The sequence below is a fragment of the Stegostoma tigrinum genome, chromosome 26, assembly GCF_030684315.1.
Source record: "Stegostoma tigrinum isolate sSteTig4 chromosome 26, sSteTig4.hap1, whole genome shotgun sequence".
NCBI classification, from domain to species: Eukaryota; Metazoa; Chordata; class Chondrichthyes; order Orectolobiformes; family Stegostomatidae; genus Stegostoma; species Stegostoma tigrinum.
In genome coordinates, this window is record NC_081379.1 from 38,006,520 (window position 1) to 38,021,649 (window position 15,130).

The following is a 15,130-nucleotide window of genomic DNA, read 5'->3' on the forward strand; positions in this document are numbered from 1 at the left end:
CAGAGTTAACGTTTCAGGACTGGTGATACCTGAGGGTTCTGAGGAAGGGTCACCAGACCCGAAACATTAACTCTGATTTTTTTCTTCACAGATGCTGCCAGACCTGCTGAGCTTTTCCAGCAACTTCTGTTTTTGTTCCTGATTTACAGCATCCGCAGTTCTTTCGGTTTTTATGGTTATCATAAAACCCTTTTACAATGACGTGGTTTCAGCTACAACAGCCAGGGCTGTGCATATTGTGAGCAGTATGCACCTATCACTAGCAGTGACCACCTCAACAGAACTGTCAGCAAAAATTGTGCTGCTTTGATTATTTTTGGCTAGTTTTATTGTTTCTGAAGCTGGGGGATGGGAGGGAAGCAAGATGACAAATGGTTATTAAGCTCATTTCTCCTGTGTATTCTAGGATATAAGATATGACTGGCAGCTGACTCACAGCAAGGATGGAACTTATTACTGGCCTGTAGGGAAGGACACTGAAATGTATGGTATATTTTTCACCCAGGCACAGGGGCAAGGCTCCTCCAGCGATCAGAGGTGGCAGTGGCAGCGGACCTTTCAAGATGGCGACGACAGCAGGGTGACATCTCGGAGGAAGGCAGCCAGAGCGGGACTCTTGGCCTGGTCTGGCAACGGAGCCGGGGACTCCTGGTTGTGGGCAAGTGTGGGTTCAACGCGGGACCTGGCATCCGTTTATCTTTTATCCTTTTTATCCTTAAACTATTCAAAATGGTGCCAGATTGTGGCGACTGTTGAAGCTTTTCACCATATTTTACCGTATTTTTCATTGTAAAATGCAAGTGACGGTAAGTAAATCATCCATTCATTACCAGGGTGCCAGCATGATTCTTGTACTGATGTCTTATTGGACTGAGAGAGTATGCCCGATCCAACTGCTAAAGGCTGTGACACTTCAACCAGCACCAGACAGAGTCATGACCCAAAACCGATGAAGCTCCAGGCTAAAAGATTCTGTGCCAGCCATGTGGCACAACAGGTAAACTTCCAAAGGACTCTGGTTGTACGGTGGCTCAGTGGTTAGCACTGCTGCCTCACAGCGCCAGGGACCCAAGCTCAAGTCCAGCCTTGGGTGACTGTATGTGTGCAGTTTGCCCATTCTCCCTGTGTCTGTGTGGCTTTCTTCTGGGTACTCCAATTTCCTCCCATAATCTGAAGACTTGCAGGTTAAGTGGATTGGCCATGCTAAATTGCCCATAGCATCCAGGAATGAGCAGGCTAGGTGGATTAGCCATGGGAAATGCAGGTTTCAGGGGTTGGGGGGGAGGGGCTGTGTGGGATGCTCTTTGGAGGGTTGGGATGGGCTGAATAACCTGCATCCGTACTATAGGGATTCTATGACTCACAGTAGTGTAACTGCCCCCAGGCAAAAACTACAATTGTTGCAAATTACAGAATTCAACTATCTTGACTCAGTTCTGTGATCAATGGGAGTTTGGAGAAATTTCAGTTTCAATGTCAGTGTACCTTTGAAAGTTACTTCTGAACATTGACAAAGATACAAAGCGATAGATTTCCTCTGGCAACTAGAAGAGGCGAGAATGGAAAATCATCAGGCTGTCAGTAACCGACAACGATGAAATGAAACCTCCTTCACCCATGTGCCAAGAAATAGGCAGATTACATTCTCATGTAATTGACATTATGTCTGTGTGAGGGAAATCTGTTCTATACTCACATCTGCCCTTTCACCCACATTAGCTACTAAAATAAAGCATAGCAATGCATAACCAAAACAAACATTACTGTGGGTGTAGTCGCCAAGTACCTGTTGTCCAAAGGTTTAAACAAGGAATCCATTATGAATCAGAGTTGAAGAAAATATGATGAGACACCATATTTATTTGGAAAATCAAAGAATCCAAGGTAGTGACCCAATCTCTACCATAATGGCCAGAACACCAACAAAATCTGCATACAGTCACACAGCCATCTACATTACACTACAACAATGACCTACATTTATATTGGGCCTCCAATATGTGCCACTGCCCTTCACTGAAGCATCATCAGGTAACACTCTGTCATCTAACAGGACAAAAGCAAAATACTGCGGTTGCTGAAAATCTGAAATCGGAATAGAAAATGAAGAAAACCCTCAACTGATCAGGCAGTGTCTGCGATGAATTTGGGATAGGTGTTCAAATGCTTGGTCAGAAGTGGGTTTTAAGGAACATCGTAAAAGAACAATATATCTAGGAATTCCAATACTGAGAACCTAGGCTACAGCTCAAGATGCGGTGGCCAACGTATGGGCATAGGACTGAAGTTGGATGTAGTATTTAAGATACTAAAGTGTGCAGACAAAGCCTGTATATATCAGGCACTCGGGTCTTAGCAGTCTGGGTGAGTGCTGTTTGCACTGATCTGTCTCATTCACTGATTTATTCTGTTAAACCTCACGGACTCAGTAGTTTGAAGAGGATTTCCTTAACACTGTTCACTTCATCACTGGTGGATAAACAATAAATCAAAGAGCTGCAATCTTTTGATAATCACAGCTTGTGATAATGCAAGTTGATGAGGATATTGATTTAAATTTGCATGAAACCTGAGAGACAACACTGTACAAAACCAAACATATCAGACTTCCAGGTTTTTGATTTGATTCCCTGATGTTTCAACTCTTCTGCACAGTGAACAAATTTTCCGCCTAAATATGAATCTCGTGTTGTTTTTTTCACCAAATAAACACACAATATTAATTCGGCTTAGTGTGTATCCAATCTCTGAAACACATGGAAGCTGCAACAATTTTTAAATCACTGATTAGTTTCGTTGTGTTTTCAAAAGCTTTTGCAGCTTCCAATTTGGATCCCAAACGTTTGGGTACTGAGTGGAGAAGGGTGGAATTTCAATGCACCACCTGAGCCACTTCTTCAGGGTAGACTGTGATCAATTTAACCAAATATTAAACTCTACCTGTGGTGATGGCTGGGCTTGCAGAGACCCGATGGATATGTTGAATGGAACCATCCAGATTCTGCAAGGGGGCCTGTTGCACTGAAGTATTGATCTGGTTTTCTGACTGGCTTTCCGAATTTAGTGACAGAACCTGAATTAAAATAAAATGGCAGCGTTAGTACAAATTAAATCTATCGCCACTTTGATCGCCTTCATTGGACGTGATAGTACTCTTTGAAGCGGAAGGGGCTGAGGTGAAATTTAATCAAGATTATGAAAGGTTCGGTTAAGTGGATACAGCAGCTCGGGCCTGGATTTCTGTGCCCTGGGTGGGGGAAGAGAGATGGATGGGAGGCTTCTGCTTTTGCGAATCTGATCTTTACAAACGACTGCCCGGATACTGGATTTTTGGTCCTGGTAAGGGGCAGGCTGGATTAGAAGTCAGGGCAGCAATCCTGGAAGAATAGGTGCTCAAAAGCTCGGGCAAAGGGAGGTTCTAAGGAGCATTGTAAAAGAACAATACATCTAAGAAGGGAATTCCAATACTGAGAACCTAGGCTACAGCTCAAGATGGGCGCAGAACCGAGCAGGCAGAGGGCCTGCCCGGGCTGTGTCCAAAGTTTAAAAACCAGCAGTAACACCTGAAACATACCACCAGCCTCACCCGCACCCCCTTGCCCCCATACGCTCCTCATGCTCAAATCATGCCAACTCATGTTGTACCATTTCCCCATCCACCCCAAGACCTCATTCCCTCCATGACTCCTCCACCACCCTGTGCCTTCACACCCATCGTGTCAACTCATCTAGTTTTCACATGGGCAGACCTCGGGACTCATGCAGAGATAAGATAAAATAATGTTCTAGGTGTGTATTGAAAACGTCACTGCATTTAAAAAAAAGTCACATGCATATAAACCCATTTACTCCACCAACATCCCTTCACCTACACAATGCATTATAAGAACAAACATTTCCTTCAAGTCCTTCACTGAAACAACAGGCAGTGGAGATCATTAATAATGTAACCACTTCAAGTCGTTAAAGGATTTGTGAGATGGCAGGTACCCTACTGTGATAATGGATGGCTGTGAAATCAGTCATGTGGTAGTAGCTTCCTGCAATGGGAACCGTCATGCTTACGTCAAGAGAGAAGTTTCAGCTCACTTTGAAAGGTAATTTTGATAGGTTCTCTTGATACTTAAGATTGTTTACTTTGATAGGTCCCTCTGACAAATGCTTCTGAATGTTTTGACAGTTGATTTTGACAGACTGTTCCAATAAGTTTGGCACTAATAAGTTTCTGCACTTTTTAAAAACATGTATGCATACTTTTAACAATTCCAAACTGCATTACTGCATACTACCCCCCTAAAGTTTTTCCCATCTATCCCAAAGGGCTCCTTACTTTCCCCAATTGTATTCTGGGATCAGATCTGTGGAGGTGCCTTGTGTCTCTAAAGGAATATGCTGGCTTTCTAAACAAATACACAAAGTTCAAACCTGCTCTACACACTGTGGGATGTCACACTCCAAGACCACCAAAATCCCATGTTAGTGATGTAAATGTCTAGCTATATCTGTGTAAAATGGAACTGGCCCTGTTCCTGTCCTGTGAAAAGGGATTTGCCATGTTCAGGTTGGGACTCGTCATTTTCAGCCACTTCAGCCATTTTTAATGCAAAAGAGAGTCCCAGTGTTCTGACTGAATCTGAATTACTGTTTCCACTAATAAAGAGGGGCTTGAAGACCCAAGTTTAAGGTACTTGTCCAAAGAACTGAAGCAAGATGAGTATTTTTAATCCAAGAAGTTGATAGAATATGAAATCTTCTGCCTGAAAGGGTGGTGGAAGCCAATTCAATGTAATTCTTCAAATGGAATTGGATATATACTTGAAAAGTAAATACCTGCAGATCCACAGGGAGACAGTGTGAGATTGAATGAATGTTTCAAACAGCTAGCAAAGGCAGAATGCACTGAGAGCATGCATAATTCTATTGTATCAGGTAACATTGCAACTAGTCATGTCCTTTAGTTAAAGTAAATGGCACAATGTGGGATACAGGACCTCTCTGCACTCAGCAACAATTCCATTGCTTGGCTGTCACCAAGACAATTCTAACAGATCAGTTCATGGAGTATCTAATTGCCAAATGGGCAAGTTTTCTTTTTTTGCTCCTATTCCTTAGGATGCTAACTGTATTAATTGGACGTTCAATTATATCCAGGTGGTAGGCAATAACTGGGACTCGTGTTCATACATGTAGGAAATCAATTCGCGCATTGGGGATTAATGATATGTCATCTCTGATTCTGTATAATGGCTTGTGTATGTATAAGTGTTTGGCTCCAGTGTTTTATCATTTACTGCCTGACTCCCTGGATTCTAACATAGCAGCAGAGAATGGCTGCATTAATAAGCACGGTTTAATGTATCAGTAACAGTGTACGTATACTTTACATATCTTTAATGAAACCAATTAGTTGGGATACAACATAGTTATTAGTGTTCATATCTTTTGATCTTTGTACAGGAAAATTGTTTCATTTCAAACAGTGAACTTTGTGGCGACATTCATTTAATAAATACCTGGATTTTCTGACTTCTAAAATAAAATAGTTTAGTGGTCTCTATGCTAATATAATATAGATCATGATAATAAGACAATATTTGCCAAACATGGTGATCAAATGATTATGGCTCACCATCATGCTTCTTTGGAATTAATTATACAATCACAGATTCTCAGCTTTAGTTAAACAAAATTATCTTGTCCTTCAAATGATCACATTTTTCTGATGATGGTCCTGAGATACAGAGTCCAGCAGGTTAAGGGCTGGATAATGGGGAATGTGAGTGATCTCAAGACTCCTGACACAGCTGTCATATCTACAGGAGAACATCCATGTTCCAAAGAATGGAGGGATGTGATACTTGTAGGACACACAACAAGGGCCACCGCTACGTTTAAATATTGTTTGAATTTTGATGGTGATAGCCAAAAGGGGATGTCCATACACTGAGAGAATGGAGATTAAGAAAGCACACAGTGCAGGTGCTGACCATGAGTATGGAAGTGATTTTTGCATTAGAAACCAATCATAAACTGGAGAAAAAAGGTCCATTGGCATAAGAGGGATATATTGCAGTTATCTTCCCAACAAGTATCAAATTGGAAGTTGGCCTGAATAGATAACGCAATGAAATAAAAGTTCATAGAACAGTCCTGTAACAGATATCCTTACAGTCACTGCCAATAAACTTCCAAACAAACTGGTAGATAAGGCAATAATCTATAGTCCACAATAGACTTCCAGATAAACTGATAGGTAAGATAATAAGCTATAGTTCACTAGGGACCACAGGCATCTATCTCTGTTAGAGAGTCAATTAGTTATACAACATTAGGGGGCCAGACCAAAGTATGGGGCAAGACATGGGGATAGGCATCAATTAACTAGTACAGCCAGTAAGGAAACTGAATACAAACCACTGGAGTCACAGGCTAGCTACCCAAAGATAGTTGGAGAGTTTATATTGAGGCAATTGACTAGTTGCAGCCAGTCTAGTCACACAGAGGCATTTATACTGAAGATGTCCGTGTGGATGGGAGTTATGAAACTCGAGGCTAACAGTTACAAGGTTTCAGAACAGTGATACAGATGTTAAAGTTGACCCTTCCTTTGTTAGAAAAGTAATTTTGAAAATCTTTTGGACACTGACCAAAAGTATGTGGGAGCTTATGGTCAATCAACGTAAAGGTTTTTTTTGCAGCGAGATACAGTTCAAAGCGAGGTATTTCTGAGAACCCCTGAAAGAGACAGCAGAAGGAAAGGAATGGAAACTAAACCCAAACTAAACAAATATATCAGTGGTGCTTTCAGGGTGAGGTATTAATTACTGATATATGTTTTTCTGAAAATTGTTGCACTCAATCAAAGGTAGATTCCACAATGTTTTATTGCAAACAAAAAGGAGATCTTTCAGATGCCATCATAATGATGTAAGTGATTTCTTCTGGCGTCTTATGTGGAATTTGAGAAATGTATCTATTCATAAGATCAGAGTTCAGTTTAAAATTGGGAACCCAGCTTCTGGGGCTTTTAAATACACTAGGAGATGTTAAGTAGTAGAGGTCTGACATAACTTTAAATCAACAAGCCCATTTAGATAAAATTGCTCCCATCATGGGAGGTCATCACAGAAATATGGTCACATCTCTAAGCATCGGGAAACTGTGAAGCTGGGTTAATTAGCTGCTCTCTCAGACTGGGCCAGATGGAAATTTTGACATGTTGACAATGGACATTTTGATAAAATACCCCAAAATTAGAAAATACTTGAAGGGCAAATAAGACGTTATGGATATTAACTCTGGGAAGATGGGTACTTAAATTCCAATGCTTAGGTGACCTACAGAAGATGACGTTGGGTACCTTTACAGCTTCTTCACCTTCCAATATCCCCGATGGATAATCTCCTGTATCTGGTATCATTTGTCATAAGTGAGAAGTTTGAGAAGCTACAAAAAGTAAAAAGCGTTAATTTTACTCAGTCTATTAAAACACTGGTTCTTGAGGACCGTATGGATATTGGGTTCCACTTGGAAACTATTTTATGTGACACATTGTAAAGTGGGGATACTGAAGATAGTGTACCTCATTGAACATTATGCAGCAATAATTCATTGTGGACTAATGTATACTCTACAAAAAGTGTAAGAAGCCATTGCAGATTGATCCTGCCAGCCTGAAATAAATGTAGAAGAGAAAGGAAATGTCTAAAATTAGATTGGGAGAATTTAAACAATCAAGTGTCAAGGTTGCTTCCATAAAGGAAGTGTGCGACAAAGAAACCAATTAGGAGAAGTGTCTCACAACCGAATGTTTTCTGCAACATATGGAAGTCATTAAACATTGCTTTTGAAAATTTGATTACACATTTAAGGATAAAGGAAGTTGTGAATGGCACAGATACATTCTCATCAACTTGTTCAGGGATGTTTTGACACACCTCTGAGGCAGGTGGGACTTGAACCCAGGCTTAGTGGTAGGGACCTTACCACTGCACTACACATGCCCTCTGCAAGCTCTACAGTTCTCTTATTTCTGTAACTGTTATCACACACAGTCAAACACCAAATCACCTGTGGCAAATTTCACCTATAAACCACCATCAGTAGGCACCCTGTGTTTTCCAATTGATTAATTTGCATGCAAAGCCTATTAAGGGAATAACTGTTCATTAATTGGTGTTTAATTGCATTCAGGAGGTGAGCATTAAATGGGGACTCCCCTCATACATACAGGAGCAAGCTCAATTCATGGTTGTGGAGTTGGAGATGCGTGGTATGTTATGTGTCTGATTGCTTGTAAACAGATAAAGATTTGGCTCTCATATTCTGCCCTTTACTGTCTGGCTGAGTTCTATTTCTAAGTCTTAATGAAAGATGCTGGTAATTTTTGCAGGGGTCAAGACACCTCTGTTGAGATTAATCACAAAGACATGTGGAGTTATTTTTCAGGGCCCATATTTTCATTTTTTAAAACAAAAACCTTTTTAGCTTTTAAAATTTTATTCTTTGAGTGCTGTTAGGCAGTTCAGAATTTCTTGCCCATCCACAACTGCCCTTGAGAAGATGGTGGATGAGCTACTCTTTTGAGCCACTTTGGTCCATGGTGCTGTTGGTACAGCCACAGTGTTATTCAGAAGGGATTTCCAGCATTGTAACCCTGTGGTAGTCAGGAAATGAGCATTATGGTGTGTGGCCTGGAGGAGAATTGAGGTTGTAGTGTTCCCATGCTACTGCTGCCTTTGTCCTTCTATTTGGTAGGAGCCACTAGGTTTAGAAGGTACTTTTGGTAGAGGCTTGATGAGTTGTGGTAGTCCATTTTGTGGACAGCACAGACTGTGTGTGTGTTGTTGATGGACACAGTGAATCTTTAAGATGGTGAATGAGGTGCCAATCAAGCAGGGTTCTCTTTCTCCTGGATGGTGTTGTGTTGCTGGAGCTGCACTCATCCAGGCAATTGGGGGAGAATTCCATCACTTCTAACTTGTGCCTTGTTGATTGTGAACAGGTTTTTGTGACTTGGGAGGTGAGTGACTTGCAACAGAATTCCCAGTCGCTGATCTGTTCTTGCACTGTAAGGTGTTTGTGGTTGAGTCATGAGGTTCTCTGTTTTGGGGCCAGAAAATAAAGCATTGCATTAAATTGAGATGGTCACTGATATCCAAAAGCAGTAAGTAATTTATGTTTATGTTACTGCTTGATGATTTGATCACTGTTTCTAAGCCGTTCTCTGGTAATCTTAAAATGTTCATGAGTGCGGACTTGCAAACTTGAATCAGACAGCCAGGATGGAATTTTACCTTCCCTGAGGCATGGTGGGAAAAGACATCAGGCAATTTCTCTATGGAGAGAGACACTTTCCCTTCTCGCCACTTTGCTGATAATTGGCATTGGATAATCGTGGCCTAATCAAACCTTCTCCTCTTTCACTCAAAATGCCAAGATTCCTTGAACGCAGCATGCATGCTTATGATTGCAGCAAAATGAACAATCACCTTTTCAAACGTTTTGGAGATTGACAATTAGACACCGCAAAGAATGAGTTTGCCAAACAAAAATGAACACCAGCGCACTCAATAGTCACGTCACCCAGTGACATTTGGCGACTCATTCAGGCCAGTAGCTGGAATTTAGCGGATGGGTCTAGAGAGCGGGCACAGCTTCAGAAAATGGTTTCATCTCATGTTGATGGCAATTGCTGTTTTTCAGGGTGGTGCTGGAGAATCATTTAACACTGGGCTTTCCACCAAACTCCATTCTGACTGAAATCTTAACGTTGAGACGCTAACCAGCACATTTGAGGGACATTGGAAAGCCATTCAGAGTTAAGTAGAAAGCAAATATATTTATATGGAGCTTAATTGGTGAAAAATATGAAGATGGCTGTCCTTTAGAAAGCAGGAATGCTGGAAAATTCAACAAGGATCTGGCAAGATACATGGGAAAGAAATAGGCAGACTTGAGATTTCTTTAGAGAATTTTTAGACTTTGAAATAAGATGAAGATTTGCATTTACACAGAGACTTTCCAGACCACTGGACATATCAAACTGCTTTACAACCTGTGAAATAATTATTAAAATGCTGCCACAGTTCTGATGCCGGAAACACATCTGTCGACTTGCACAGCACTCGTAAACATCAGCATGACATCACATTGGTTGATCTGTCTATATAGAGACAGGACACCACTGTCCTTGCTCTTATTAAACAAAACCCAAGCAGGTTCTTTTACATGCCCTGAGAGAATGCTCAGGGCAATAGTTTAGCATCTCAATCAAAAAATGTCACCCTCAAAAATGCCGCATTCCCTCAGTGCACTTAAATGTCCACCTATAGTTCAATACTAGAAACACCACTGTGTTTGAGGCTCATGGGCCAAATGTTGGAGAATGCAATTAGAGTAGGTAGGTAGGCTAGCATGGGCACAAAGGCCAAATGGCCTCTTTTTTTTTTTTCCCCTGCTATAAAAACTCTGTCTGTACATTTTATGCTTAAATCTCCTGGCTTGAGCCCACATTCTCTGATGCAAAAGTGACAGCACTACTGACCTGAGCCATGGCTCACACCAAAAAGCCACATGAACTATAATGTTAAATTCTACCTGTGTCAGTTTCTGCTTTTTTTTTCTTTCCCTTCCAGCACTTACAGGTTTTTCCAGCTATTAAATTTCTCTGTGGTAAACTACAACTGTTGAGAATTCAAATCTGACATGGTAGTTTGTTGTCAAGGAGTGTGTCTTTTCTAACTATTATGTGACTCAGCTTGGTTTCTGATTGCAGTATCTCCTCGTTATATAATGATATCACCCTTCATGAATTAGGAGTGATTGAAAGCTGCATGACTGCCTGTTATTGAACTGTCAAACTGAGAGCAGCAATTACAACTCAATGTCTTATAAACAGCCAACAGGAGTAACATGAAACCATCAATATAGGTAATCTCTATCCCCACTGAATGGTGGAAAAACATTTCAGAGCTTCTGTACAGGAAAAAAAATGATATTTTGAATGCATATTAAAGATAATTGAGCAAAATGAAAAGTTAAGTAGGGTGGTCATCCATACAATTTGTGTTTGTCACTATCTATCTCTCGAAGTTGCCATCGCTCCTATTTCTCTACACAAATCAATTGTTCCTTTCACACTTCACCCATGTCTGCAAGCTTAAATAAATGTTAGTAGGTTTGTTGAGCATGAAGGGCATTGAGGCTGGTTCACTCCAGATGAAGGAAGCTATCCTCAGCGCCCAATCTTTAGCTCCTTCTCGCCTTTGTCTTGGCTGATGTAGGTGGCTCCAGTGGATACAACACAGGGATCCTACTAATCTGGTGGCTCTAGTTCATCAATTCTGATGAAATATTCTAATCTTGGGGCCTCTCAACTGTGTGACAGAAGTACATTCCTGTAATATGAGCTTACATACCATAGCGTCCCTTCCTTTATTAGGTACACACAACCTAACGCTGCAGTACATTGGTTCAAGAGATGCAGGAAGTATTACTACACAAGGTATTGGAACAGGAAGTCAAACAAAACCATACACCCAGTGACCCAAGACATAATACATGTCACATCTGAGTTTTCAACAACAGCAAACACTGGTAACTATCTGAATATAAGAAAAATGAGTAACTGATGGACGAAAGCTGCCATTCTTGCTAACAGAATGGAAACAGTTTCTCTGGCAATTTCCAGAATGGTAAATGCATTAAAATTTAGTTCGTTAGAGAATATGGAATTAAGTAATTCTGCACACTTTGGCCGTTCTGTGTTGGTGATAGTGACTAAAGGAAATGTTCTCTCCCAATGAAATTCTGCCCATGGAATTGGAGACTGGAGACAAGAAGTCACAAGGTGAGGAGAGTGGTTTGACTCAATGGAGTTAAAGGGTCATTGTGTAAATTGATTTTTGTGGTGACTTCTCCAGAGGGACAGTGACAGGAAGTGGGTAACTTAAAATGCTCTCATTTTAAGACCATAAGACACAGGGTCAGAAATTAGGTCACTCTGCCCGTTGAGTCTGCTCTGCCATTCAGTCATAGCTGATAAATTTCTCAACCCCAATCTCCCGCTTTCTCCCTGTGACCCTTGATCCCCTTGACAATCAAGAACCTATATATCTCAGTCTTAAATGTAATCAATAACCTGGCCTCTACAGACTTCTGTGGCAGTGAATTCCATTAGATTCATCACTCTCTGGCTGAAGAAGCTTCTCCTTATCTCTCTTCTAAAAGGCCTTCCCTTTACTCCAAGCCCTCAGTGCTTAGACTCTCCTGCCAATGGAAGCATCTTCCCAACATCCAACATTTTAGGGGCAGCATGGTGGCTCAGTGGTTAGCACTACTACATCACAGTACAAGGGATCAAGGTTCAATTCCAGTCCTTCGATTGCCGTCTGTGTAGGGTTTGTACATTCTCCCTGTGTCTGTGTGGGCTTCTACTGGGTGCTCTGGTTTCCTCCCACTGCCCAAAGACATGCAGGTTAGGTGGATTGGCCAAAATAAGTTAGTGTTCAGGATTGTGTAGATTAGGTGGGTGATGGAGGGATGGTTCTGAGGGCCTGTTCCCACACTGTAGGGATTCTACGATGATCCACTCTGTCCAGGCCATTCAGTTTTCTGTAAGCTTCAATTAGATCTTCCCTCATCCTTCTAAACTCCAAGTACAGACCTCACATGTTAAACTTTTCATTCCTGGGGCCATTCTCGTGAACATCCTCTGAACCCACTCCAGGGCCAGTGCATCTTTCCTGAGATATGGGGCCCAAAACTGCACACAATACTCCAAATGTGGCCTGACCAGAACCTTATAGGGGCTCAGGAGTACATCCCTGTTTTTTTTACACAAGTCCTCTCAAAACAAATGCCAACATTGCATTTGCCTTCCTGACTACTGACTCAACCTGTAAGTTTAGCTTGAGAATCCAGGACGAGAACTCCCAAGTCTCTTTGTACTTCAGACTTCTGAATTATCCCCCCCATTTAGAAAATAGTCCATGCTTTTATTCTTCTTACCAAAGTGCATGCCCTCACACTTTCCCACGTTGCAGTCCATACGTCACTTCTTTGCCCACTCTTCTAACCTGTCCAAATCCTTCTGCAGCCTGCCTACATCCTCAATACTACCTGTCCCTCCACCTATCTTTGTCTCACTTGCAAACGTAGCCAGAATGCTCTCAGTTCCTTCATCTAGATCATTAACGTATAAAGTGAAAAGTTGTGGTCCCAACACCGACCCTTGTGGAACTCCACTTGTCACTGACTGCCACCCTGAGAAGGACCATTTTATCCCCACTCTCTGCTTTCTGCCAGACAGCCAATCTTCTACCCATGCTCGCACCTTGCCTCTAACACCATGGGCCCTTATCTTACTCAGCAGCCTCCTGTGCAGCACCTTGTGAAAGGCCTTCTTGAAGTCCAGGTAGATAACATCCAATGGCTCTCCTTGGTCTAACCTGCTCATTACTTCCTCAAAGAATTCTAGTAGATTTGTCAGGCATGGCCTCCCCTTGATGAAGCCATGCTAACTTTGCCCTATTTTACTATACACTTCCAAGTATTCTGAAATCTCATCCTTCTCAATGGAGTCCAAAATCTTACCCTACTGAACAACCAGGGTGAGACCAGAAGAGATAGTAGGAACTGCCCATGCTGGAGAATGTGTGATAACAAGGTGTAGAGCTAGGGGAACACAGCGGGCCAAGCAGCGGGAAAGCTGACATTTCGGGTCTGGACTCTTCTTCAGGTTCTCTAGACCCAAAATGTCAGCTTTCCCGCTCCTCTGATGCCACCTGGCCCGCTGTGTTCCTCCAGGTCCGCACTGTTATGGGAACAGAAGTGGCCGATTTTTTTTTTTGAAGTTGGGATGGGCGATGGGCAATTAAATTGAGTGACCCCAAAAAATAACATCTTGGAAGCAAGATTATGATTCTCTCAGGGGAAAATTCGCATCTAAAGTTTCCCAGCAAACATGAAATATGCACTTTCTTGAGTTTGTAAAGTCAATTCAGCAAGAATTTGAAGAAATGAAATTAAGCCTAACACACAATGACCATCAACAGAAGTTAAATTGTTCAAGTGGTGTTTGTGCTAGTTGTGGTAGCTTGTGGTATCTGCCATTTTTACCAGAATGTGAAACTGTGTAAAGGCTTTTTGAGATAATTTGCTGCCACAAATCCTCCTTTTGTCTCTATGGTGTCTAGGGCTTGTCTTATAATCAGTAGTAGAGGATAGGCTATTCATGAACCATATAAACAGAAAAAGCATTTGTCTTAGTTAACAAGATGGCTTACTGGATCAGAATTCCTACAGTGTGGAAGCAGACCATTTGGCCCACCGAGTCCACACCAACCTTCCAGAGAGCATCCCACCCACCTACCATATCCCTGTAACTCTGCATTTCCCGTGGCTAACCCACCAAGCCAGCACATCCTGGGCACTATGGACAATTTAGCACGGCCAATCCACCAAATAGCAGGTAGAAAGGACACTATTAGTCGGGCATAATTACGAAGGATTCTCAGGAGCTGTACAGAATATATCTCCCTAGGAAGGCTCCTTTACCACTCCCCATCTCCACCCAATGACAGTGTGACATGAATGCAGTTTAAGTATTAACTCCTTCAGAACCAAGGCCTTCCACAACAATTCACTATATGATGATCACAAATACTAAGAGAAACAGGAAAGAATAAGAAAATTAGGAATAAGGAAGGAAGACAGCTAAATATTTTTCATTTAGTGTCTATCAAAGATATAGAATGTTCCTAGGGCTTTAGGTAACATCAACTGACAACTGGATGCATCCCTGGGGAGAAGGATGGACAAAGATGGAGAATGATCTCTGTAAATGGACAGATCTCTCAAAACAATACTGGGAAACAATGGGAGGAATTTTCTATCCTCTTTTCATGCATTTGGGCCTGGTGCAACCTAAACATTGTGGATTTTGGTCTGTGTGTACAAAGGGTTTTAAAGATTGACTTGATTTCTGGAGCCTTTTTTCCATGAAAGAGAGTTCTTGCAGCGGTTATGGGAATTTGGCTGCATTAGGAAAACTTTATGAGCAAACAGAATAAACATTGAAGAACATTAAACTTTCATTTTAGAAAGATCTGTAATTTCTTTTGCTTAG

At 41.6% G+C, this 15,130-nt stretch overlaps 1 protein-coding gene across 4 annotated transcripts in view; it reads right to left on the bottom strand.

Annotated features, from left to right (window-relative positions):
- hnf1a (HNF1 homeobox a) overlaps window positions 1–15,130 on the bottom strand; it is a 184,253-nt gene that overhangs the window by 8,124 nt on the left and 160,999 nt on the right. For all 4 annotated transcript variants that reach the window (XM_059655102.1, XM_048556610.2, XM_048556609.2 and 1 more), the window contains one exon: window positions 2,941–3,073. In XM_059655102.1, coding sequence (XP_059511085.1) covers window positions 2,941–3,073 — 133 coding nt within the window. The remainder of the gene's footprint in view (window positions 1–2,940; window positions 3,074–15,130) is intronic.